Source organism: Balaenoptera acutorostrata, chromosome 8 (genome assembly GCF_949987535.1).
Source record: "Balaenoptera acutorostrata chromosome 8, mBalAcu1.1, whole genome shotgun sequence".
Lineage (NCBI taxonomy): Eukaryota > Metazoa > Chordata > Mammalia > Artiodactyla > Balaenopteridae > Balaenoptera > Balaenoptera acutorostrata.
In genome coordinates, this window is record NC_080071.1 from 90071431 (window position 1) to 90098511 (window position 27081).

The 27081-nt window shown below is 51.3% G+C and overlaps 1 protein-coding gene across 12 annotated transcripts in view; it reads left to right on the plus strand.

Moving 5' to 3' along the window:
* Window positions 1-27081, plus strand: part of AGAP1 (ArfGAP with GTPase domain, ankyrin repeat and PH domain 1) — a 551312-nt gene that overhangs the window by 161612 nt on the left and 362619 nt on the right. For all 12 annotated transcript variants that reach the window (XM_007184760.2, XM_007184762.2, XM_007184768.3 and 9 more), the window contains exon 2: window positions 25256-25314. In XM_007184760.2, the coding sequence (XP_007184822.2) occupies window positions 25256-25314 (59 nt within the window). The remainder of the gene's footprint in view (window positions 1-25255; window positions 25315-27081) is intronic.

Genomic DNA, 27081 nt, shown 5'->3' on the forward strand with positions numbered 1-27081 from the left:
ATCTGAAGATTCAGAAAGCTTACAAAGAAATAAGCTTCATAGGTTGGAGGATGGGAATCTCTGTTCCCTCCTTCAGTACCAGGGCGTACCAGCCAGAGGCTTGGGAAAGGATCATTTGGCTTCTCCTTATCTAACAAATGAAGATAATTTGAAGAGGCACACTTCACTTGGTGGGAGTGAAAGGGAGAAAGAGGGTTACTTTCTAATATTGTCCTTTGTTGAGAATAGTTATGAAGCACTGGGTCTGTTTCAGGTGTGATCATCAGGTGCAAGGTTTTGCCTGACTTAGCGTGCCCTTCATTTGGTCGACACTTAGGACCACTCCCTTTATTCCGAGGGCTGCCTTTGGGTACCAGTGGAATACAGATTCATGTGTGCGTGGATATTCATGTTTGAGATGCTTGTCAAAGGGCATCTGTGTTCCCTCTGGCCCCTGTGCCTGTCATCGCAACAACTTCTTTCAGCTATGCTGCTGACCGTCAGACACTTGAGAATTGACCCAGTAAACAATGCCACCAGGCTCTCTGATGCAGCTCCTGCCCTCCCTCGTTCTCACACAGACCAGAATTACTCAGATGCCACTTCTTCAGTTGATGGGGGTGGGGACGGGACGGCGCTTGTTGATCCATCTTGTACCTTCCTGCTCCAATTAGCAAGGGCTCTAAAACAATGGAAAAACCAGTTGGTCTGTGAGCTATGTGTAACAAGATTTGGGACTTAGGGATGCACACCTGTAACTGGCTTTCCTGCAACTTAAGTCCCGCTCCCTTAGACCCTGGCCCAGTCACTGGTGGAGGGGTGGACCCAGCAAGGCAGGCTGTCTTCCGTGGTGCCCACCGCTCATCCATAGCTCCCGGATACCTGAATATCTTATTCTTCTGGTTATTTTACTTGCCAGACTAGAATGCCAACCTTCTGAGAATCTGACCTCTCTTGCATTTAACAGAAGACGCCTAATCTACTTGCCTGATCTGGCTCCTGGAAGACTCTGGAAGCCAAGTTCATCTGAAGACACTTGGGGAATTTTAATTTGGAAGGGAAGCCTGGGAGTGTGGAGACTTGTCTCCCGGTTTTTGAGATGCAGCCATAAGAAGGACGCAGTAGTCAGCACTGACGAGTGCAATGCATTAGGACCAGGTTGACTCAGAACTAGGCAGGCACTTCTCACCTGAGGGGTGGGCTGCTTCCCTGTGTGTAGTGTTCCCGGTCACAGGAGGCTGCCAAGCCCAGGCTAGTCAGGGAATGTTGGAAGGGGTGCCGTGTTCGTTGTCTGGGGCTTAGAATTGGTGGTCTTCAAGTCCCGTATTAGTTTTTAAGGTCAGGAGTCCTTTCAGGATCTAAGATTTTGATGATTTTTGTACCTGGTCTCTCAGGAAGCAGCTTTCTCCCAAAGTTACAGAAAGAGAGGTGTATTTATCTGTAATTTCCTTGTACTGATCTCCTACCTGCTCCCCGGCTCCCCCCGGCCCCCCCAAACCTGGCTGTACCTGTGACTGCTGCTTTATTCAGCTGGCTAACCTGAGACTTAGGGGAAGTGATCTGTCCCATCCCCTCTGCCCCATGGCCACTCCGCAGCTGCCACCACAGCTTGTGCTTCCTGGGCTCGTGTCAGGCCATCAAGCCCCTCATGGTACTGAAGCCATTTGTCCTTCTGCCTTCAAGGTGGTGGGTGATGTCCCGGCGTGATCTCAATCTGATTCTCTCGCAGCCTGTGCTGCTTTCTTTTTTGCTTTCTCTTAGCGTTCTTGCCTTGAAAACTGATTTCAGGTGTGTGAGTAAGTCGATGATGGTGGCAGGAAGGAATGTTCTGTTTATCGTGGGAGACTTTTTTAAGTTGCCATGTGGAGAAGGCGCGGCGTCCAGAGTCAGTGGAATAGGTTTGGTTTTGGCCGCAAACTTGGGCTCAAGGTGCCCAGAGAAGTCATTTCACTGCCCTGAGCCCCATCTGCCTCATTATTTAAGTAGGTGTTTAGAAGTTTAGAATCCCGGTGGCTGATTCTCAGGAAGGCCAGAATGAATAGCTTTGCTTTAGAATGATTGCCTATAGTATATTTTACAAAAGACCCAAAGATAGAACATATGAAATACGTGGATATGCTTGGATTTACGGTTGCTCTCACATGTAAGCTGGCCCAGGTGGGGCAAATGCATTTCCAAAGCCACAAGTATGAATTAACATTGTATTTTGTTTTCACTACTTCACCTCGTATTTTCTAATGATCTCCCGGTTAATTACTTCTTTTTAAATTGTCAGCTTATAAGTGGGAGAGCAGAGTGGTCCTTTTTTTTTTTCCCCTCTTGATTCCTGTAACCAGCAGAGTTAACTCCATTAGTAGCATGTGGATTCATTTCATTCCTGATCCGAGCCAAATATGTGTTTATTTCTGAGTGCTGCGTCCTCAACCTGCCTTTCGTGATCCCTGCTTGTGCTTTCCTCCTGGAGGGTGCGTTGCCTGAAAACCAGAGTCATCTGCGTCCCTAGAAGAAGCCGTCTTCCTATTTTATTGAACAGCGATTGATCCTCCTCTTGGCACTGACTTACAGCCTTCAGAGTAGTAAGCGCTGATGCAACATATTGTTTGTCCAGCGGGGTGGAGTATAATCAAGGTCATTTGGAGCATTCCATATTATTTTCAAATACTCAAGTTTTCTAACACCGTGATACAGATGGTGTCTTTGGACCTGTGTTGCTGTCAAGCTGACATTTCCACTCTTTTTTACATCAAGTACTACTGCTTTGGGTGAAAGCACTGTGGCTCGACAGTATAAGATCGTGTCATAAAACCTGTTCATCGTTCGTGCCAGCAGGTAGCCCTGGTGAGAGGCACTTGGGGTTCACATGGGAGAGGTCAGAGTGCAGGGAGCTGGGCCCATGATGGGGCTTCCTCTTGGGACGCCCCCCCCCAAGACCAAAGAGTGCTAATTCAGTGTATGCTCATGGAAGATTGAGAAAATCTGCTTTGTTGATGGAAAGAGGCTCAGATGTGAAGAAACTGGGCAGCTTTGGGCAGGCTGTGAGGCTCTGATCTAGCAGCGGGAGGCGTGTTGGGCCTGAACCCAGTGAAGGTGGGATGGAGTGAGGGTCTGCATGTGTGCAGGTGTCTCGAGGGTCAAGGGCATGGTAGCCCTTTCTGGAAGCTGTGACCTGGGATGCACCCTCCGGGATGTCCATGTGGCCCTTGATGTGTGACGCCCCCAGGCCTGTCCTCTGGCTCTCTGCGTGCCAGTGGAAGGGGATCCAGGTGGCCTCCTGAGGTGGGAAGCCCGGCCTTTCCCGGGGCCTTGTCTCTGCCCGGGAGCAGGTGACATCCGTTCTGACGCGTGCAGAGCATCTTCAAGTAGCATCCCGAGTCCCCGTGGCCGGAGCGTCACCCTGTCTGGAATGTTTGCTCTGACAGTTCTTCTGCAGATTGTCCTGTTCAGGCCGCATCAGGAAAAGCTCGTGGCCTGGTGGGAAGAGCGACTGTGGGCCCCCGGAGGCTCTGCTCGGAATTACCCCCCTAGCAGCTGCTGGACCACCCCGGGCGGGCGTTCCCATCTGTGCGCCTAGGCTGACGCCGGGCCGCGGGCACCAGATGAGATGACCCGTGCCCGGGGGCTGCCGTCCAGTCCCATTTTACCTGGTCAAGATGCTCACCTCTCTGAGAATTTTCGCCCCTTTTTCACCCACCACGACTCTCCTGTGTTCCTCCCCGGGAGCAGAATGCGTGCACGGCCGCGGAAGGGAGTTATGTCAGGCCTGGTGCTTTTGTCCTCAGCTCAGTTCCGCCCCACTTGAGTTAACTGCCTTGTGTATCCACTTTTCCCAAGACAGCCAGACACACGCAGAGCCACTTGGGAGGGAGCTTGTGTTTGTACAGAGCTTTTAGCTTTGCCCCCGCCCATCCTTAAACTGAGATCTCAGGTTTATGAGACAGGAGTAAATGTTGAATTCTATATAGCACCTAGAAATGTAATACAGTTACCGTAATTTTTACATCTGCCTTTAACATCGACCAGTGCCTAAAGAATACCACGCCCTACAGCTCTGGTGGGTTATTGACTTTTAGGAGTAGATCACTAACAGAGGAATCGGTTCAGAATTAGAGTATTGGGGAAGTGTATTGTTTTCCACCGACGGATACATCACGTCGCGTCTGGCAGAGGGTCTGAGAGTGTGCGTATTTTATACCGTGATGCTACTCGGCTATTTTTTGTTTGCTTGTGTTTTCATACCGGGATAGTAATGGGTGTGTTGTGAAGCCCTTTCAAGCTGGTCACGGGGCACGTGCGGCTTGTTGGCTGAGAACGAGGCCTCTGGAACCAGACGCCTGGTTTTGCCGTTTTCTGGCTGTGTGTCCTTGAGCGTGTTCTCTAACCTCTCTGTACCTCGGTTTCCTCGTCTGGAAAATAGGGATTGATAACAGCGCTGGACCTGGGCTGGTGGTGAGGGGCGAGGGCGAGTGGGTGCCACCCTGTGGGCTCAGGGCAGCAGGGGCGCCACGTGTGCCCCCCACCCCTTGGCAGCTGCTGCCTGCTTGGTGGTGCCCCCCCCCGCCCCGCCCCGCCAATGACAGGAACTGTTCTGGAAGGAGGTGCTGCCACCCTGGCCAGCGGGGAGAGTGGGGTGCTGTGTATGTGAGAAATCTTACTCTCCTTTGAAATGAAAAATAATTTCTTCTGGTTAAGGTGGCATGGGTGAAAAATAATGACCCTTTGGAAAGAGGTTACAATTTGGGGTTCCATTGATTTTTTTTGTTTCGTTTTGTTTTGTTTGAAATGTACTTGCCTCTTTCATCTCTCCGAAATACATATTTTTAAAATGTTCGTTAAAATTTCATATTTACTTGGTTTAACATTCATACATTATACAAATATACAATCTTTTATAAATTACAAAATAATTTAGTATTTAATATTTAAATTAGTTAAAATTTTGAAATGAACAAGTAACTTATTAAGTAGGCCGAGAAGCTGGGATTGAGAGATGCCCGTGCTGAGGCCTGCACACCACTTGTACCCCTTTGCGGAGGATGCCTGCATACGTACAGCACCTACAGGAGGTTTGCACACAGCCCCTGACCGACAGATCCAAATGCCACTTCCAAATTCCGGCTCAGAGGAAAGCTTTCCAAATAACCTCCTTCCCCAGTTCCCCGTCCGGTCCATCCGGATGAATCCCACGACATTATTATTTATGGGGTCGTCCCTAAGACCTGCAGGTTAAAGGTCAGGTAGATGGGGGCTGTAACAGCCTCTGTCTAGGGAAGCTGGGAAGGGATGAACCCCAGCTCTGAAAGTGCACACTATTCTCAGCAGAAGAATCCAGGTATTTGCTGTCAAACAAGTGTGTATTTCTGAGGCAGTTAGTTTTCCACACGGCAGGAGATTTTTGTGGCATTTTTCCTTTTCTTTAAAGTCTTCAGAGAGATATCCATCCCTGGGAAGGAGATTAAGGCCTCAGGTTCTATCAGGCCAGGTTGCCCTTTCAGTCTAGGCTTCCTGGGCAGCAGGTGTTAATCAGCACCTTTTATGCCCAGGAATCTCCGCCCCAGTGGCCTCTGAAGGCTGACTTTTATTTGTAGCAGGCGTGCCTTTGGGGTGATAATATGATTTGTGCGTCTAATGCCAAGCAAATCCTAGAGAGGTCCTTCACCTTAGATACCAGCTGACACTCCATTTCAGGTGAGTTTCCAAAGTTAGATGTACTTGATGCATGTCAGTTACAATTTGATAAAACTTGCAGATAAAATCCCTTTATACATGGCAACCAGCCTTTGAAACTCAAATTGTTTGTTTAGATGACCTGTCAGCTCTTCAGTTCTTCTGTTTCCAAAATAAACAGGAATGTTCCCTTCCTTCACAGGGCATGGCCAGAGATTTATCTGGGATATTAACAGATTTGAGGGAGGGCAGGAGGATTTCAGCATTCAGCATCTCTTTTGAGGGGAAGCTCACATGCCCAGGAGTTTAGGCTCTGTGTGGTAGAAGGATGTCCCCTGGATTTCTCCTCTGACCTCTGTCCTGGGGCAGTCAGCTGTGGGCTGTGTCCCGTCCTCCGGGTCTGTGGCCGGTTGCGGTGTCTGTAGGAGGTTTCAGCTGTCGGGTCGCAGAGTGCCTGTTGCGTGTGAGGTCCTGCGTGTGCGGGGGGAGCGCTTTGCCTGTCCCAGAGGCGTCCCTTCACTCTCCAGCTCTAGGGGTCAGCGAGGGCCCAACAGCTCAGTTGCCTTTCACATCGCCGGCCCCTCTGCTTCAAACACACGTCTGGACTTTTCTGCCGCTCCCTGGGCCCTTAGTGTGCCCTGCAGCTCACACCCCGGGCCCTGCGAGGGTCTGTTGTGTCGTTTCTGGTTTCGGGTGAATTGGAATTTCTCCTTACGTTGAGGTTTCTGTCCTGCCTGTGTGTGACGGCCCGTGCCCATTTTATGGCCAGGACAGGGGTCGCTGCCCCTGAAATAGAAACCGTGATTTATTTCAAGGGGTGGGGCCGTCCAGTGGTGCCTGGCATCTGGCAGTGGAGGGACCGAGCTCTCGGGTCTCGGGAGCAGCGAGGGGGACAGCGGGTCCATCCTGGATCCCCTCCCTGCCCCGCAGTCTGGAGCTCCAGCCACCAGACTGTGCTCTTTGAGGAACAGACCGATGATGCTTATTTTTAGACTGTTTTGTTGTCGTGTCACAATAAGGCAATTAAGAGTGACAGCCACACCTACGTAATGTTTTCCAGGCTGGGCCCTGTTGGGAGCGCTCAGCTTGTGTCCATTCATCGATTCCAGAAACCGCACGTCAGTAGGGCTGATGGATTATCTATGGAGGGAGCTCTGTGGAGGAGCTGTCTATAGAGATGGTTGGGGGGGTTGAGGAGCCCGAGACCACCCGTCATTCGGGGGCTCCCGGGCTCCAGCTGTTAGTTGGTCCACGTACGACCTGCTCTCACCTCTAACATCCCTGACGCACGGAGATGGCCTGGGGGCTGTGGGAGCTGGAATGGGAGCGGTGGGAAAAGTGAGGCTGTCGTGTCCTCGACGTCACTGCGCGGCCCCGTGGGTGGCAGGGCCGGAGCTTGTCGCATTCTTAGGCTCTTAGAGACTCTGACACAGTACTGGGTGACTTTGTTAACGGGCGGGGTTTAGCAACTGCAGTGTGTCTCTGTGCAGCCCCAGACCTTACATTTGGGGACCACGCAGAGAGGGGCAGACAGAGCACGTGTGCAGGTCTGTCAGCCATGGGGCAGGGATGGCGTGGGGCTGCGGTCTTGGCCTCTGCAGGTTCCCAGGGTCTGCTGGCCTCCCTGCTTTCATTGTCATTTATTTCCGAGATGTGATTACTGATGGGCCTGCATCTGGCAGGCCTGGAACAGGGATCTTCCCTACCTTGCCTCCTCCATCTCAACCCAAGTCATGAAAGATCAGGAATGTTTCCCTGGATTCCCCTGCGGTTTCTGCCTTTCAGAGATGGGATGGTGGTAGATTCGCGTGCAAGTGTGTGTGTGTACGTGTGTGTTCACACCTGTGAAGTCTTGGCTGGCCAGGCTGAGGCTGATTGTGTCCAAGCAGGTGGGCAGTGAGCTCGCGGTTTGCACCCCAGGCTGGGAGTGCACTCAGGCTGGAGAGTTCGCTTTCCAGGCCGTGTTAAGCCCTTGAAGATGTTTAGTGGTGCTGACAATGTTTTAAAAAATATTTCCTCTATTTACTGTTTTCCCTGGACCGATTTTATCTGATGGTAGATGTATCTAACAGCTGCATACATATGTCTGATGAAGTGAGACTGTAGTTAACGCACAGGTGACTGCGAGCCCCGGGTCTCACTCCTCACTGGTTTTCACGTGGTAGTGTCCCTTTTTTCCAGTCACCGATGGGTCCAAAGGTGCGCCTCTTATCTCTTCCTTGGACAAGGAGGGGGTCTTACTTCCTGCCCCTTGCTTGGGGCTAGTGCAGTGACTTCCCGTTTACTGCTCAGAGGACTTCAGTACACATTTCTGAAACAAAGGACCCTGGAAAGTTAGAGCTGCAGGGACTCTGACCCCGACTCCACCCCACCCTTCTGAAGGTGAAAGCCCTGGCTGTTGAAAGGACAGGCCCAGGTAGGTGGGCTCCTGAGGCTTCAGGCACCCCAGCCTCCCTCCCCCTCTGGCCGGAGTCCTCGCGCTATAGGTTACATCTAGCTGCAGAGAGGCAGAGCTCCAACTGGAGCATTTGATGTTTGGCATTTGAAACTTTTCAGCACAGGTTTTAGTTTAGAAGAAGAGTGAAGGGAACCAGGAAGGGATGCGGTTTGTTCTTACTTTTTTATTTTTTATTTTTTTGGCCGTGCCACGCAGCTTGTGGGATCTCAGTTCCTTGACCAGGGATTGAACCCACGCCCCCTGCAGTGGAAGCGTGGAGTCCTAACCACTGGACCGCCAGGGAAGTAAGTCCCCAGGCGCAGTTTATTCTTAGTCCCTTGACTAGAAGGTCGGGCAGGGTGAACACCTCAGCCTTTGCAGGCAGATTCTGAGACTGACACGGCCCTGCTGCCCCAGGGACCATGCTTGGTGGCATCCAGATGCTGGGGCTCCTCTGGCAGAGACACGGCCTCCCCATGGGGTGGACCCAAGTCAGCTTGGGTGGGTGCGTTGGTCTTGGATTTTGCTTGCTCTTGCTGTATCTTTGGATGAAGTCATTGTGTTTTTTCTTTGCTCATGATTTTTTTCCGCCTGCAGTCCAGTTTGAGGATTGGTTTTGAGAAGTCCAAATCAATGGTTTTATTTTCAGAGTTCTAAATGCAGCCATGTAAACACTTGGAGCCTGCGTCTAGGGTTTAGCGTGGATTTGTGGCTATTTAAAATATGCCAGGAGCCTTCTTGGAAGCTGCCCGCTGCCGGGTTTTCTCTGATTAAGCGGTGAGCTGGGGATCTCAGAGCTCTCCGGTGAGAGTGCCAGAAGCACTGGGGTGGGAGCTGTTTACTGGAAGGTTCTACCCCTCCCTCCAGATTCTATTCCCTAGGTCAGGCAGGGCCCAGGGAAGTCTGCCCCCTTCTGAGGGACCTGGGCTCTGGGTGCTAGGTGCTGGGTGTCTTCTTTTCTGCGGGCAAGGCCAGCGTCACTGCGGATGGCCACTGCTCATCAAGGGAGGGGAGAGGTTGGGCCTTTTGAAAGCCTGTGCTTGCCAGTGCCGTACTCCCGGAGGTGGGGCACTGTACACGTTTCCACCGCAGTAAGCAAAAGTAAATTTGACGCGTCTTCAGAGTCTGCTTAGGGCTCAGGGTAATGATTTGAGGTGTACCAGCATCCAGGTGGGGCTCTAGCGAGTCTGCGACTGGCTTCGATCGCCTCCTCCTGTTCCTTCCCCACCACAGAGCAGCGCTGGGTCGAAAATGATCAGATAACCACTGTCACTTGTGGATGTGACCCCGGTAAGGTCACGTGTTGGCGAGTACTGCAAAGCGGATGCCAGGAGAACCCTCAGTGAAATTTACCTCTTGCTGTGGGTTCACATCTGCAGGGGCCCCAGGGGCAGAGAGCCGGGGGTGGGGGGGCTTCATGCTCCGGGGACCTGCCTCTGCCTTCCTCCTCATCTGGCCTCAGTGTGGCCTCCGTCACGCGGGCCCCTCCACCACTGGGATGCAGCACTGGCCAAGCTTGGGAATAGTGGCTGATGACGTCCAAGGCGCTGGAAGGCAAGGCAGGGACGCAAAAGTAAATTTCCTAGAAGCAGACTACGCGGTGCATCGTGAAACCTTTCAAAGAAATAAGCACCATCACGATAGCTAGTTGGTTAGCTAGTTGCAAGATAGATCACGTTGCAAAAATTATACAGCTGTCTTGAGAGGATGTAACTCAAACAGAATAAGTTCAGACCCCAAACATGCACAGTGAGTTGGATCTTGAATATCTGTAGAAGATGTTTTATGTACCCGGAGCCAAACACAGAGGGGGCTTCCTGGCAGGCACCCGCCTGGGATGGGCCCCCGTGCGCAGTAGGTGTGGACGTCTCCACGGAGGTGTCCCCTGCCCCAACCCCACCTGGGCCTCTGGCCCCTCTGCCATGTCAGCACGTGGCACCCACCTTCCCTCTGCCCCTCCAGCCGGGCACCTGGCCTTCCCCTCCCGCAGCTGGTCCCTCAGCGGTCCTGGGAGTGCTACCTCTTCCTCACCTTCCCCCCTCCTCTCCCCGCTCCATCTGCTTTCCTCCTCCCATACCTCCACCACCTGGGCCCACAGAGAGCAGGAGGGGCCTCGCCGCCAGCCCTTTCCAGCGGGTCTCTCACACCAGCCAGGAAGTATGACGCCTGTCATCGTCTTCTCACCCTCAGAGGCCAGGCGACTTCACTCCCGTGAGGAGAAGACCCGCACTCTGTCCTCCACCCCAAGATCGAGCCGCACTCCATCCTGCTCCCGCCCCCCCCCCTCCTCAGTTGCCCCCCTGCCCGCCTGCTCTTCCCCTGGCTGGTCCCCATCCCCCAGGCTTAAATGCCAGCACCTCCGAGCCCCCTTCCTGACTGCCTGCCCTGGACCTCCTCCCCCTGTCCCTTTCCTGGGTCCCTGTACATCCTGCTGGCATCACGGGCTGGCCTTCCAGACCTGTCTGTGGGCTCATTGGTCTTTTGCCCTAGACAGAGGCTTTCTGAGGGCGGAGTCAGGTTGGAGTTGGTCCTTGGTACTGCCCGGCTCCCGAGATGAGTGCACAGTATGGCCCGGAGTGGGCGGCCGGGTCGGGACTGGCGGGGCGCCACGAGCAGAGGGGCACCTGTGACCCAGCACGGTCGGTGGAGCGGCAGAAAATGCTCCCCAGGTCTGGCTCCGTGATCTGGGGGCCTTCCTGGTGGGCACTCTGTCATGCTCTGCAGCCATTGCTGTTGCGTAAGGCCCTTGCTGGAGGCCAACTCCTCAGGGAAGCAGCCTCCAGGCGGCGGGCAGCGCATCCCCTGAGGCCTGCGTGCTCTTGGCGCCCACCGTGGGGGAGGTCAGGCTGCCCGGCTGCAGAGCAGTCCCCCCACGGGGCTCGGGCACCCTGAGCAGGTGGCAGGGCAGGGACTCCGGAGCTGGGACAGTTCCCAGAGTTGTCCAAGTCAGGTAAGCGGGCCAGGCCTTTATGCCCGGTACCCGTCCGTGGTCAGCCGTCCAGGGGCCGGGTGCTTGGGTTACGCTGCTCTCTTCGGCCACTGTATCAGGATCAGGAGGCAGTCAGCCACCAACACTCCCCATGGCCAGACCCCGGGGGGCTGGAGGGAGGGCCGGGCCCGCGCTCCATGATCACGTGAAGGTTTTGTCAGAAACTCTTGTTAAAAGGGCATCAGAGGACTTCCCTGGTGACGCAGTGGTTAAGAATCCACCTGCCAGTGCAGGGGACACGGGTTCAAGCCCTAGTCCGGGAAGATCCCACATGCCGCAGATCAGCTAAGCCCGTGCGCCACAACTACTGAGCCTGCGCTCTAGAGCCCACGAGCCACAACTACTGAGCCCACGAGCCACAACTACTGAAGCCCGCGCACCTAGAGCCCGTGCTCCGCAACAAGAGAAGCCACCGCGATGAGAAGCCCGCACACCGCAACGAAGAGTAGCCCCTGCTCACCGCAACTAGAGAAAGCCCGCACGCAGCAACAAAGACCCAACACAGCCAAAAATTAAAAAAAAAACAAAAAACAAAAAACATCAGAAGCAGTTGTACTTGCTGTCTTATAGGAGGATGTAGAAATTAAATAGAAGAGTTAACTGAGAACTGACCTTACTTAGCTTTTCTTCACACGCAGAAAATTCTGTCTCTGCCAGAAATAATCTAGATTCCTATGAAGTAGTAGTAGATCCTGTGAGTTGCTCCCCAGCAGTTGGGAAGTAATGGCTTTTCTATTTGGAAAACAAGACAGTTTGGATGCCTACTAATTTTGCAGAATGTATCATGAATGTTTCATAGAAAGTAACAGAAATCATGTCTGATTCTAGAAGGCGACCATCTGCTTAGCTTTAAGTTTAGTGACGTAAAGAATTAGGAATAAAAGTATCCGGAAGCTCCTTTCTATGCATCTTCTGGCTTCACAGGGGCGTTTGTTCCTCTTCACCTTGCTCAGCATCTTCTCCGGCCCTCTGGCGAGGTGTCCTGCTGTCACTGTACATCTGCCTTGTTTGTGTCCACGTGGGACTCCTTCCCTCCCGAGAGGCAGTGTGTAATTAGAAAGCAAACACAGCTCAGATGTAGAGGATGAACGGCCAGGATGCGTGGGGACTCAGATTCCTTCCTCCCCGTTTAACCTGTGTGGCGTTGACACAGGCCTCCCCGTGCAGGCTGAGTTTCCACCGTGGCTTTGCACGGTGTGATGGGCAGGGATGACGGGCAGATCCCCAGAGTTGGGGAATGAATATACGTACATACACATAAAATTTCATGTGCATTCTTCTTCTACTGAACTTCAGAATCACCTAAGGATCTCTGACAGTCACAGTCTGAGGACTGAGAAGTCTGGAAATAATGGAGACCATCTCCTTGTGTTTCCTCCCTAATTCGGTGCTTAGATAGTGAGGCTGACCTTTAAAGGCTTCCTCCTGGGCTGCCTTGATGACCACGTGGGTGACTCACCTCATGCTCCTCTGGTTGTTAGAAGCGTAAAAAGGAACCAGTCCTTTATGAGGAAAGCATCTCTACTACCTTTTCTCATTACAAAGATAATACCTGCCCATGGTAAAGAATTAAAACAGGACCAAAACCAGAGAGAAAATATCCCCCTGCCTCTTCCTCCTAGAGATAACCCAACTAACCTCACAGCGGCGGCTGTCATTCCAGAACCCAACTAACCTCACAGCGGCGGCTGTCATTCCAGAACCCAACTAACCTCACAGCGGCGGCTGTCATTCCAGACAACCTTCCTTGCGGTTGTTTATGTGCTGTCGAGCTCACTCATTAATTACCTGGTGCCCGACTGTGGGCTGAGGTGACACGTCCTGTGACCCCGTCTCTGTGCTCAGCGTATCGCACGTCACCTGCCCTGCGGCTTTTCCACGCAAAGGCAGATTTTGTATTTTGTGCAGTCTGCACCCGAGCCTACGTACCGTCACAGCCGTGCCTGTTCCGTGTGAATTGGAGCCGATCAGGGCGCAGGGTGAGGTGCAGCGGGGCGCCTTGCTGGGGAAGGAGATAAGAGTGGGTGGCGAGTCCCGCAGGTGCACGTGTGTGACAGGACCACTGGGCACCCAGCCCGGGGAGCAGAGGAGAGGAGCAGGGTGGTGGCCGTCTTCCCAAGGAGCTTCTCAAGCAGGGGACCGAGGTGGGTCTTGCACAGATGCCGGGCAGCATTGTCAGGCCGGGTGCAGATGACGGGTGTGACCGTCGCCAGCCCCTCTGTTGTGGACTTCAGGTTTTGATCCCTTTCTGTGTAACTACTGGAAATTCTTCTGTGCTGAGAACAGAGGAGCCGAGATGGTGCATGCGTGTGGGGCGGGGTTGCCAGGATCGGCAGTACAGCGACGGGCACTGCCCTGACCAGTGCAGAGAGAGTTGGCACACTTGCTCTGTTATCCAGTTTTTCATCCATTGCTCATGACCAGTACTGACCCTGAATGTCAGTGACAGAGGGGCCCAGAAGCCGTGCAGGTCCTGAAGTGCACGGTGGACGCACAGGTGTGACGATGGAGGTGGGCCTTCATCTCTGCCCTCGGCAGTCTGTATCCTTGTCTCTCAGACAGGAGGCCCTGGATCGGGCCCACAGGCAGGAGACATCGATCCGTGTTTGTCAGCTGACTCAACGGACCTTCTGCCGAGATGGTGATTAGATTTGCTGGACATTACAGCCTAATGGGCAGTATTTATTGTAATCTTGTAACGCAGCCACAGAATTGGTAGTGGCTCTGTGAAATCACCACCCATTTCCTGTGCAAGGGCTGCAGACTTATTTGTGGGAGAAATCATTCATGCTAACTCAAGATGAGCCCTGTTTGCACCCTGTAAAGAGAACTATCCCAGCTCTTTTTGTTTTGATTTGCTTTTATCTACATTAAGTCAAGGGTTATATTAGCCGAAGGCCATTATGAGGCCGTGTCGAGAAACCAGGGTCTCTGAAATTTCCCTTTTGGTCAGTGCAGGCCCATTAAATTGAGAGAGGCTGGGCCTGCCCTAAGCACCAGCCCGCTCTGGGTCTGCATGGAAGGAGTTCCTGGAAGAGAAGATTCTAGGACGTGAGGGCCAAAGGGACCAGATGCAGCCCTCATGTCTTACAGGGGAAGGGATGGGGGCCCGAAGAGGCTAGGTGACTTGCTTCCTGGAAGCAGGAGTTCCCACCTCCAGCTGGAGAAGTGCTGGTTACTGTCTCCCGTCTCACGCGCTTAGTCCTGGTGAAGCAGCTCAGAAGTGGCCGAGCACATCCATGCCCCCCACCGCTGTGACGCCTGCAGCCCCGCATGGAATGCTGATTGTCTGCCGGCGATGGGCAGGCCATGGTAACCGACGCAGAGCGGGGTCTGTGCCTTTTGCCCCTACTGCTGGGCTTGTGTGGTCCTGGGCCCCGCTGGCCACGCGGCCTCCACTCCTCCACCAACCTTACAGTTTTTTTAGACAAAATTCAGGGGCAGTAGGGAAAGAGTTAACTCTGCCTGCTCATTCTGTAGTCATCTTCCGGATTCATTGTCATCTGTTACCAAGCCATCCCTTATTATAAACATTGATTGCACCAAGAGGTACAAAATATTACTGACTGTTTGCAATTCTTTATGAAATTAAAACTGTCGGGCTCAATTATATCCAGCACAGGACTGACAGAAGTGCAGCTTATGAATTGTAAATATCTAAGCCATCTCTGTTTATTCCAGGATTTATTTTAACCAGGAAAATTTTCTTGTTTCAGCTTTGTCTTAACTTTCACAAATAAAGTGGTTGTTGCCCACCAGCAGCATCTAAGCTGCATAGTAGTGGTTACCTTTTGGGGCGTCCCTGGCGGCCCAGTGGGTAAGACTGCACGCTCCCAATGTAGGGGCCCCGGGTTCGATCCCTGGTCAGGGAGCTAGATCCCATCCCGCACGCATGCCGCAGCTAAGACGCAGTGCGGCCACAATAAATAATAAATATTTTTAAAAAAATTACCTTTTAATTCATGTGTTGACTCAAACTTCAGTAAGAAAAACAGCTGTAACCTATCTCAGAAAAATGGCTGTGAATTTAACCTGCTGATTTTATTTTTTTCTGGCAATTTATGACTCATACCTTTTCATAAAACGTCCTTATTTAAACATTTTCGTTTTCGAAGACTCGGCAGTTTCATTGTAGGTGTTAAAATGTTTTAAAGACTCCTTAAAGTCTGTTTACAATTTAAACTCTTTTAAAAATGTAGGATTCTGACTTTGGTCTGAGATGACAACATTTTGCCGCTGCTTAGATGTACCAGGAGGCTGTGTGTCCTCGGCCGTGAGCTGGCATTTTAGTGGTGGGGCCCCGTGTGTTCTGAGGGGCCTTGTCTCAGGACCCTAGTGTGGCAGCCAGTGTTATTGTTTCACAATTATTAATCACACCAGCCATCACTTAAAACTTCTTGTTAATCTTCCCACTTACAGAAGCTCTTACCCAGGGCTCAGCTGTAAGTCCTCGTAAAGTCCAGGTTGAACATCTCCTATGTGATATATATATTCTTTTTCATATTCTTTTCCATTATGGTTTGTCACAGGATATTGAATAGAGTTCCCCGTGCTCTACAGTAGGACCTTGTTGTTTATCCATCCTACATATATGTATAACAGTTTGCATCTGCTAATCCCAAACTCCTATTCCTTCCGCCTGCAACCATCCCCCTGCCCAGCAACCACAAGTCCACAAGTCTGTTCTCTATGTCTGTGAGTCTGTTTCTGTTTCATAGATATGTTCATTTGTGTCATATTTTAGATTCCACTTATAAATGATATCATACGGTATTTGTCTTTCTCTGACTTATTGGTGCTTCACTTACTATGATAATCTCTAGGCCCATCCACGTTGCTGCAAATGGCATTATTTCATTCTTTTTGATGGCTGAGTAATATTCCATTGCGTACACACACACACACACACACACACACACACACACACACACACCCCCCCCCCACATCTTCTTTATCCATTCATCTGTTGATGGACATTTAGATTGTTTTCCTGTCTTGGCTATTGTAAATATTAGTGCTGCTATGATCATAGGGGTGCATGTATCTTTTCGAATTATAGTTTTGTCTGGGTATATGTCCAGGAATGGGACTGCTGGATCATATGGTAATGCTATTTTTAGTTTTTTGAGGACTCTCCATACTGTTCTCCATAGTGGCTGCACCAATTTACGTTCCCCCGATAGTGGTTCTTTTAGGGACTTTGGTGTTGATAGAAGGCCCCTGACTTGAGCTGGGAGACTGGCCTGTTGTCTGTTTGTGTGGAAATGCTTACATGATGTCTCTTGGGTTAACCAGAGCGAGGACCATAGGGTTATCGTGCTTGGGGATCCAAAGCCTGCTCTAGAAAGACATCTGCAGCAAAACCCACTATCGCCCTGGATTTATGACAGCAGAACAGAAATCAGATGGAATCAGGTTGCGCAGGTTTTTGGATTGTTGTGTCGTTTGTGAATAAAATATTCTGGAGCAGCGTCCGCTAATGACGTGCGCATCCTTCTGAAGGAAATACAGAACACAGAGCTGTCAGGGCTGCACAGAAGGGCCCTTCATAGGTGGTTCGCCTGCTCCCCCTCTGGGCTGTAGGGAGGCATCAGTTTTCATATTTGAAGGAGGAAAGGAACATTTTCTTCCTCTCCATTCTCAAATCCTCACACCCTCTACTCTCCTTATTCTCAGACACGAATCTTTCAAGCCGTTTTTCACACACCCAGCACAGCAGTGGTGTTGTCAGAGAGCTCTGGAACAAGGTACTTTATGAAGCATGTAGGAACGCCATTGGGGGAAATGTAGGGAAGGGAATCAGCCATCCTCTGAGAAGTTAGAAGCTCGCGTCTCCCCTGGACCTCGTCTGGGCAGGCATCGTTTGCCTTGGGGTGTTCCTTAGGCAGAAGAGAAAGGATCCCCTTAGAGGCTGGTCTCGTGGAGAAGGATTCTGAGTCACATCAGGGCTCAGGGGAAGGAAGATGCTTGGGATCTCAAGCCCCTGGTCGTGTCCGCGGTGGTGGGATTGGGGGCGTCACCCTGCCCTGGGAGGACCTTAGGAGTAGGGGTTGGATGCTGTCAGGGGACGTGTGGGTGGGAGACTGGTTTCTGGGTCTTTGAGGTCACTGGAAAGCATCCTGAACTTCCAGGGAAGCCTGGAACGAATCTTGTATCCCAAGGGTTTATGGTTTATTCCATTTCTTAGAGAGACTCAGGGATTTTCAAATAAGAAAGTAAATCATCCCATGGAAAACTGTGCCAGGGAGCTTCTGTTAAACCCTCCATTTGAGAGTCATCAGTGTGTTAATGTATTAACCAGTTTGCAGTGTGGCTCTTCGCTGCTGCATTGAAATGGGTTTCTTGTTTTATTAGGGACATGCGCTTCCTCTCTCAGCACGGGAACGAGGCCGAATGGGAGCCCTGGTCTCCTCCAGTGCTTCTTTTCTCGGTGGCTGTGCTTCCTTTTTCCCATTGTTGTTTCCCTTTATATTTTGGGATTCTGAATGCTTTAAACTAAAAATAAATGCTATTTCACTTTTCTGTTGCTAAAAAGAATATTCAAAACACCTTCCTGTGAAATTTAAGGTTTCAAACAAACATCTCAATCCCGGAGATAATATGTAGTTTTTAAAAAGTCACCTGTGATTTCAGGGTCCTTTTTTTAACCCTTAAATATAATTTCGGGAGGTTTGTTTGGAACCTGTATTCGTGGCCACTGGATCCAAACGGGATTGTGGGGAAGGAGAGACTGTAACCGTCTAATCGTGGCCCCGTGCTGTGCTTCTGCGTGAGAATTTGGAGGAAGAAATGAGCCCGTAGCTCCGCTGGGGAGTGAGCCCAGGAGCCAGAGGGGGGCTGGGTTAGCGTACTTGAAGACGAGCGCCCTTGTCTAGCGAGGAGCGCTGGGAGCCGATCGCGAAAGACCCCGAGGAAGGACACAGCTGTGGAGACGGGGCCTCAGCAGGAGCGACGCTGGCCCTTCCCTGGTCCTTAGCCAGGTTCTCCTGCTGCCAAGATGGGGGCCCAGGACGTGGGGCTTTATGGTCTCAGTTCAAGTCCATTGAGAGATCTCTTGGTTTACCATAGCCCTCTTGTTGGCGTTCCTTTTGATTCTTTTGTTTTTTGCTGAGAGACAGTGAATTCAGGATTCTTTTAGAGCCCTGCAGAATTTCTGCTATATATGAGTCATCATGCCACATGGATACATTTTTTTCCTCTTGCATTCTCACGTGCTGTAGCGTGAACCACATGAAATTGCTACTCAGCCACTTTTGACCTACAAAATGACAATTCCAGGAGGTTCAATGTAAGATAAATTGGCCTGGGATCGAAACTAACCGGCAGTACCTTTTAGCGGGTTTTACTCGCTTTAGAGTTAATGGCTTGCTTTGAATGCCAATAGTTAATAACTTGTGGCTTGATGGCTTGATGAGGCCTTTTCGGGCCCCGTGCTATTTCAGGCTCACCTGTGGTCCCAACACAGGCGGTGCACTCAGGTGGCCTGTGTCCACCCCAGAGGCTGCGGGACCCAGGCAATGGGGTACCAGAAGCCTTGCTCCTTGATCACACCCCCAAAGGCCGTAGGAGGGCTTCCACTGTGGGGATTGGGCCCTTTGCTAGCAGAGGGGTTACATCATCTCTTCGAGTGGAGGGGAAGGATTTCCACTCTACCGGTGAGGAAACGCAGTGTCAGAGAGACTCAGAAAGTCACCCAAGAAGGTGGAGGCTACCGTCAGCCCGTGGCTTCTGGCTCCCCATGCCGAGTTCCCTGTGCTCCTCTGGGTCTCCCTCCTCTCTGGGGTCCTGGACATTAGGACAGCTGGGGCTGGGTGGGAGAAGCAGGGCTCCCACAGTCCACGGTGTGAATCCCTGACATTGGAATTTTACATTGGCCACATCTGCTTAGCAAAGTTTGGAAAGCGGAGGGAGTAAAGAAATCCAGAGAGAGCTGGTTAGAGATGCAGACTCTGAAGTTCGAATAGGATGGGTCCCGGCTGATGTTCACCTGTCGCCAGCTTTGCCAGGTGTCCCAGGTGAGTCTGGGGCAAGGTGGGGCGAGGAGCGCACAGGCGAGAACACGGCAGGTGAAGAGGGAGGGATTTGCTGGCGTGACCCTTCACAAGGGACCGCCCCACTCCAGCAGCACCGGGCAGCCCGGAGCAGTGAGAGCCTGTCCCCAGGCTGCTGTGGCATCAGGTGAGCCTGGGTCACAGCCGTGCTCAGGGGATGGTCATCAGTATCACAAGCTCAGTCGTAAATGTCGCTGAGACCCTCTCTTCTGTTTTCTCTCTGTGCTTCATTCATCCGGGCCTGTGCAGGGTTGATCCTCATTGCATAGACAGTGGTAAAGTCATGCGTACTGAGGGCAGTTTTCCGTCTAAGGTGTTTGTTTGTAATTACTGAAATCATTTGTCTCCAAACCAAATTCATTGTGATGGAAAAATGGCATCATTTGCCTGTATTGCAAAAAAGAGATTTGATTTGATGTTGTAAGGAAGACTTATGCTTTTTATTCATTCTGATTTCTATACTCCTGAAAAGCCTTTCACTCTCTTGTTCAGGGCAGGAAGACAAGGAGAAAATAAAACACATCCCTTTTTATTATGATTTTAGTCCCCCTACCAGATAGGCTGCTAAGATTGTCCTTCATAATCAGTCATTTTCATCGAGGTGTACTATTACGCCAGTAGATTGCTGTGTTTATTCTCAAATGTTGTTCATTTTTGACATGAAGTGCACAAGAAGGAAGTCCAACCACAGCTTTGATGCTTTTCTGAGTGTCAAAGTGTAACTGCTTGGTCCAGGCTCAGCGGAAATGGACGTAATGAAGGGGTAATCTCCCTGGTAGATCTTAACCCAGGGCTCCTGGTTATTGCTGGAACCCAAAGGTTAATGTAGTCTGTAGCCATCTTCATGCCCTGCGATTAAATAAACTCCGAGGTATTGGAGGAAAATGCTGAAGGACAAGAAGTGCTTTTTTTTTTTTTTTTTTTTTGGCTACTTTGCAAAATCCTATCAGTTTTAAGACGTGAATTTTTGGCTTTTGATACGTTAAGTCAAGAGAGTGGAAGAGTTGGTGCTGTAATAATACAAAATAATACAATAGCACCAAGGGGAAAACGGGGCTTTCTACCCAGTGTAAAATCACTATGATTTGGTCTATTCGCTGGACCTATTCTTCACCTGTGTTCCTAGCATTTAAAAATTAGGTGATTGGTCCGTGATCCCCCATGGGCAGCAAGTTGCTAATTAAGCAGCTGGGAATCAGGTCCCTGCCCTCCCCCTGCACCCCATTTGTTCTCTCTTTGGTCCGAGGGGGTTGTTAAAAAAGGGAGCTTTTACGGCTTTCAAGGGCTTTCAAGTCAGAGCGCCTTTTGTGTGTGTAGTAAAATGAGGGCCTTACATTTCCTGGTTAAATGTGTGGTTCTGCATATGAATAATTTAGAAAACAGACCAGAGCTGAGCCCCTCAGTGTTCTCAGCAAGCGGAGATTGAAGGGAGTTTGTAGTCAGGATGAATTTTAAGAAAGTCCGGGCAAGGGAAAGGACACAGTTCTCCTGGGAGTGAAAATAAAAATGAACAGCCGAGTAGCTTTGTTATTGGATTTGTTTTTTGTTTGTTTCTGCAGCTCCCTGCCCCGGATGGTCTTAGGCCTGTTCTCCTGTCTGTCGGTGTCAGGAGCTGTTTGCATTCCTTGGGGTCCAGAGTCTTGTTCCTGTCACCGAGAGCAGCCAGGGTGGGGTTGAAGGTGGTCCTGGAAAGGGAGGTTCCGGAAAGAAGGCCTCGCTGCATCTTTTGCTTTTCTCCAGTGGCTCAGAAAAGCAGCTTTTCTGCTGGGGAGAGAGGCTGTTCTCTGAAATAAGCCCGTGTCCTTTGTAATTGTTTCTCCTTCAAAAGAACAGGGAAGGGACTTCGGGATTCTGGAGGCAAGCGCTTAAGATGCTTTCCTGTGCCCCGTCAAGGGTTGATCTGTGTGTGTCCTCTGGGAGAGGGTTCAGGCTGTTTCAGGGACAGCAGGGTGCACGCCAGTGTGTTGGGGTGTACGGGGTGCAGTGAGGGGCCCCAAGGCCGGCCAGGATCGGGGGCCGCTGCAGGGTCCAGGCTCCTTCCTCTGCTGTGTGGACAGCGGCTTTTATTTCCAGCTCCAGGTTGTCTGAGCCCCTCCGTGGAAGGCTGTCTGCTCGCCCTGCAGGTCAGCAGGCCCAGCTGGGCTAACCCTGCTCCTCAGTAGGACGAAACCAGATCGATGCGGGTGCAGGGGTGCCCATGGGCACGGGAAACAAACAGCAGCCAGTGGGGATGAGGAAGGAGGTCTACTTGGAGGAGGCGGAACTGGCCCAAAGAAGGGTTTCTCCTGGTGTTTGTATAATCTCTGCTTTCCTCCTGCATCACGCTTTCATATTTCCTAAGAAAGCCCCAAGTCACACCCTCCACTTGGAGTAAGAGCAAAGAGAGCTGACCACACCCTGGTGGTCCAGGTGCGAGGTGTGTGGTTCCTTTTGTCAAGACGGCCTCCGGGTGGAGGCTGGTTGGAATCTGCAGGAGCCCAGCCCTCTGCCCAGGTTGCCGGCCGCTCTCAGGGCTCCCCCGGGCCGGGCAGCGCCAGGAGCTGGCTCTCCAGCAGTGCTGTGTGTGTAAACACAGTTATTACTCAGTGACCCGCGTGGTCAGCAGTGTTAGGACCAGAACAGGAATAAATACAGTGTGGTGTTGTAAATGCATTCTGTCTCAGCCTTCTTCCACGACCTGCACTTTACTCGTCACTGCAGGGTGGGGTCCGGGCTCGGCACTTTGTTTCATTGTGTGTCTGTGTGTATATGCACGTATATTATATATATGCATGTATTTGTATATATACATATATATTTGTTTACATTTTTTGAGACCTTATTTTTTCAGAATAGTTTAGGTTTATAACAAAATTGAGTGGGAGGTACAGAGATTCCCCTTATGCCCCTCCCGCCCCACGTGCACAGCCTGCCCCGTCGTCACTCACCAGAATCGTAAAAACAAAGAAACTGCTGAGGACACCATAAATGGATGACCCAGATGGTTTGAATTCATTTTTCTTGAGGCTCAGCACTAATTGTCCAAACTCCAAGCACCTTTGCTTTTGAAAGTGTAGGTCTGGCAACTTCCTTTTTGCTCAGCATCATAAGAGTGCATTGTGTGGATACAGTGCATTTTCACGTTCTGAGCTTCGTTGGACTTTATCTTAATATAGGGTTAAGCTGGGAAGGAATTCTACTGGCATCCGCATTTAACTATTTAGAATTCCCTTTCTTAAGTCCTAAAATAATATGCCATGCGTGTGACCTGGGGGCTCACCAGTGAGACAGCGGGGTGGGGTTGGTGTCTTCTCCTTTAATTTCACGTTTTGGTCGTCAACTCAGAATAACTAGGCTGAGAATTTCTGCTTAAAATTCGTAACAGTTCCTGCCCCTTTGTGTTAACCTCCCCTTGTGTCCTTAGGCCCCGTCCCTGAGTCTGCTTTGGGCGGGGTGTGGGAGGTCACTTTCTTTCTCCAACTGCCTTCAGATTTCTGTTCTGAAGAAGCTAATAGTTTGGGTTTTTCCGCTCCTGATAAAAGTTCCCTGTTAGTTCAGGTTTCCTAATCTTGGTGTTCTTTGAGAATTTCTTTTCACTATTATGATTTAAATTGAAAAGATAAAATGTAATCTGAAGTGGAGCCATGTTAATGATAAGAAATGATTAACGGCTTCTTTTCCTAAACTCTACTGGGTCATTACAGAGGACGCCCAGCATGCTGGCCCCCAGTGACGACAGCTAAAGGGGCTTCACTGTCCCCGACAGGCTGAAAGCAGTCAGTCAGCGGTCACCGGGTGTGTTTTATTCTAAATTCAAGTCCAGTAGCATTTCAAGAGCGCATGGGAATGTGTTTTCTTAAGATTATTCTACTCCAAGTGGGGGAATTGAGTGGAGCGCAGAATGGCCTCTTCTGAAATGAGACACATCTTCCGTGACTTTTGGTTCTAGCTGCTCTGGGAACACATGTGCACGTGCACACGCTTTCCCATACATGCGTTCCCATACACGTGCACACGCACAGGCTGCTGGGTGTGTGTCCCCGAAGCACGTGTTTATCCTTTAAGGATTGCTGCACGTGGGACTTAAATAGGGCAGCGGGCTGGTCTGGTCGCCATGGTCCCCACCCTGCTCACCCCGTGATGACCTCTTCCAGAGGGGCTGTGCTGTCATCTCTGTAACCCCCACTTAGGGAGTCCAGCCCGCAGAAAGGTCCCGATCCATAGAGGAGTAGCGTGAAGGAGTATCTGGTGTGTACGTCTTCTGCTGAATCTTTTGTTATTTTTCATTTAGCCTCTTGGGAGGCACCATTCAGTCCTGACCGGGCAGTGATGGAGGCGATGAACATGTTTAAAGTAAATCTTTTAAAACTGAAGATGTGTTTTTCTGATCAGTTAAGTCAAGCATTAATTTTATTAATCTGGTCAGGTAAATCAGGCATTAATTTTATTAAGCTAGTTGCCACAAACAAATGTATTCCATTCGAGGGAAGATATGTTTGCAAGTAAAAAGGCACGACACACACTGTTGCAGTGTTTATATAATTACACGTCTTTCTTTAATGGAGCCCTGCTTAATTTATAATCAATATGTAATACTTGCTGTGATAAACATAATCTTTGGTGGTATGTGCTTAAATATCAGCCATGCGTTAGTGAATGGAGCTCATTTTAATTCCCACTTTACCCTCTTTGTTTTCCTATTAAGGTTATTAAAAACTATATTATTGAATTTTTTTTCATGCCAGATGGTGGAAAATGTGGAAGGTACCAAAAGGTGACAATGAAAAGAAAGTCTCTTCATTACCTTGTCCCCAGGCCACCTGGTTCCCTAACCCTAGATCAGCAACTGTGAAGTTTTTTATCCTGCCAGAAGTGTTCTCAGCATGGACAAGCTTGTGTGTGTATTTTACACACACACACACACACACACACACACACACACACACACACACACACACACACACACACACACACACACACACACACACACACACCCAGCCCTATAGCTTTGGGATCGCTGCACTTTGGTACGTTGGGGCTTTAAACATTTTGTTGGCGACTTAGCCTTCATTACATGGATGTATCCAAATGTACGTAACCAGCCTTGGGTTGTTACAAGCACAGCAACGGCGCTCTTTTTTTAAAAATAACTTTATTTATTTATTTATTGGCTGTGTTGGGTCTTCGTTGCTGTGTGCAGGCTTTCTCTATTTGTGGCGAGCGGGGGCTACTCTTTGTTGCGGTGTGCGGGCTTCTCATTGCAGTGGCTTCTCTTGTGGCTCACGGCCTCTAGGCGCACGGGCTTCAGTAGTTGTGGCGCACGGGCTTAGTAGTTGTAGCTCGCGGGCTCAGTAGTTGTGGCTCGCAGGCTCTGGAGCACAGGCTCAGTAGTTGTGGCACGTGGGCCCAGTAGTTGTGGCTCACGGGCTCTAGAGCGCAGGCTCGGTAGTTGTGGCGCACAGGCTTAGTTGCTCCGCACAGGCTTGGTTGCTCCGCAGCATGTGGGATCTTCCCGGACCAGGGATTGAACCCGTGTCCCCTGCATTGGCAGGCGGATTCTTAACCACTGCGCCACCAGGGAAGTCCTTCCCCTTGACTTTCTGACACATCCCAAAGTGTTCTGACTGGATCTTCAGTGTCTAATATGTTTCTGAGGCTCAAAACTCCAGCTCAAAAGTCTTCTTCTAAACCATAAAGTGTTGTACTGTAAACACTTGGATTTTCCAACCATCACCTACCATAACTTTATTGGGGGGATTTCAGGCAAGTGAGTATTTTAGTGAAAAACCAAAAGGCCCGAAGTTGACCGGCTACAGGGTCATTTCCAGGAAAGCCAGGAACTTCCTTCGTCCTCACCCACATTCGGGATCGGAAGGGTCTTGACACCCCTGGCCAGGGTGGGGCCTGCAGGGCTGGGGCAGGACTTCGGAGTCGTTGGAGTGTGTGTTGCGTTTTAGGAGGCAGGACACCCGCTGGAATCGGAACAGCCGAGTGAGCCAGGCACATCTCAGCGTCTCTGGGTGGAAGTGAGGCTAGGGGTGGGCTGGACCGTCTTCGGTGTCCTTCCCGTTTGAAAACTGGCACCTTGGGGGCATCTTGACCTTGCACTTTGGTAAGTCGCAGCACCTCACTTCCTTTTACCCTCCTGTTTTACAGATGCCTTTGTGAACAGCCAGGAATGGACATTAAGTCGATCCGTCCCGGAGCTCAAAGTGGTGAGTGTTTGCTCTGGCCTCGGGCGTGGTCATTCCTCACCTGCAGGAGGGGGGCTTGCAGGGGGGCTCAGGAAGAGGCGAGGTGTGACCTGCGAGCGCCCCAAGCCCACATCCCGGTGGGGGTGAGGGGTCTCATTCCCTGGGTCCCAGAGGTGGGCCTTGTTCTGCTGTGTCCTGGGGAGGGGCCAGGTGAGGCTGAGGTTAGGGCTGGAGTCCCAAGGGCGCCCGTGATGGTCATGACAGACGGCCAGGCGGGTGGCCTTGTGTGCAAGGCTGGGTCCACCCGCCACTGTCTCTTGTATCTGAGTGTGTGAGAGAGAGACTCTGTCTCACACATGCACACACACACACACGTGCACACACACGCACAGCTTTATTAGTCCTTTGCAGGATGTCATGGAAAGTCTCTGTAGCGAGTCATCAAGATGTAATTATAATTCGTCACCGAGAAAATGTGACTGTGTACTGTGTTACAAAGGAGTAGCATAAAATTTAAAGTTTTGTTTTTATTATGAACTTTAAGTACTCTTTCAGTGACACTATTTAAAGTTTAAATTGACTTAAATAAAGAATGACTTGGGTCCATTACAGCCACACCTCTGAGCCTCTCCCCACTTCACCCGCCCCCCACACTTGGGGACAGAAGAAAGGACAGCTAGAACTGTTAAATAATCACATTGTTATGAAATGCGCGGCGTCTGGAGGACGCGCGTGCGCGCGCGCGTGTGTGTGTGTGTGTGTGTGTGTGTGTGTGTGTGTATCTTAAACTTGTCACGCGATGGACCTGACCGTGGTGACAGTTGGGGACAGAAGAAAGGACAGCTAGAACTGTTAAATAATCACATTGTTATGAAATGCGCGGCGTCTGGAGGACGCGCGCGCGCCCGTGTGTGTGTGTGTGTGTGTGTGTGTGTGTGTGTGTGTGTGTGTGTGTGTATCTTAAACTTGTCACGCGATGGACCTGACCGTGGTGACAGCGGGTCAGCTCTTCCTGTCCAGGCCCTGGGCCTGCTCTGCTTGGCCCACCTGGCCCCTCAGCCTCGGCATGTTGTTCCCCCCATGTGCCCCTTCTCCGAAGCCCCAGGGTTTGTCAGCAGCTCTAGCCTGTCTGCCCGGTGACCCCAGAGGCCCTCAGATGCCCTTCCCGGGGCCCCAGCCACCTGTGGTGCTTCGCGGGTGGACCCGCGGGGGCACGGGCCCCTTCTGGCCTCTCCCTCCGAGACAAGGAGATGGAGCGAGGACAAGAGTGTCTGTGACTTCCAATGTCACCAGGAAGAACAGGTTTTGAAACTTAAGGCTTGAAGGGAGGGCTCGTGGGCAGGCCCTCTGACATCCCCCACCCCCGGCCCGAGGGCATCTGATGTGTGTCCCCGCTGCCATTACCAGGCATCCAGGCCGGGCCCCGTGCCCTCCCGTGCCCCCTCCTTCCTCCCACCAGGTCTGACCTTTCTTGGTGGCCCCTTCCTTGGGGGGAGGCAAAGGGGCCCACGGTTCCGGGGCCGTTCCAGAAGCGCGGGTTCCGCAAGCCCAGCCCTGGGACAGCGCCGCTCTGTCCCCTGTGCTCTGTGACGCCGTCCCCGGAACAGAGCGAATCCCGCGGGACACAGTCAGGAGGCGACGTCAGCGATCGCGGCCGCGCGGCCAGGCATGCTGCTCGGAGGTTTCCAGGGAGGTTTCCGAGTCTCAGAGGCGGCCCCTGGAGCCAGCCAGAGGTTGGGGTCCTGCCGTGGGAGTAAAGCGAGGGGAACAGTGTTCTGATGATGACGA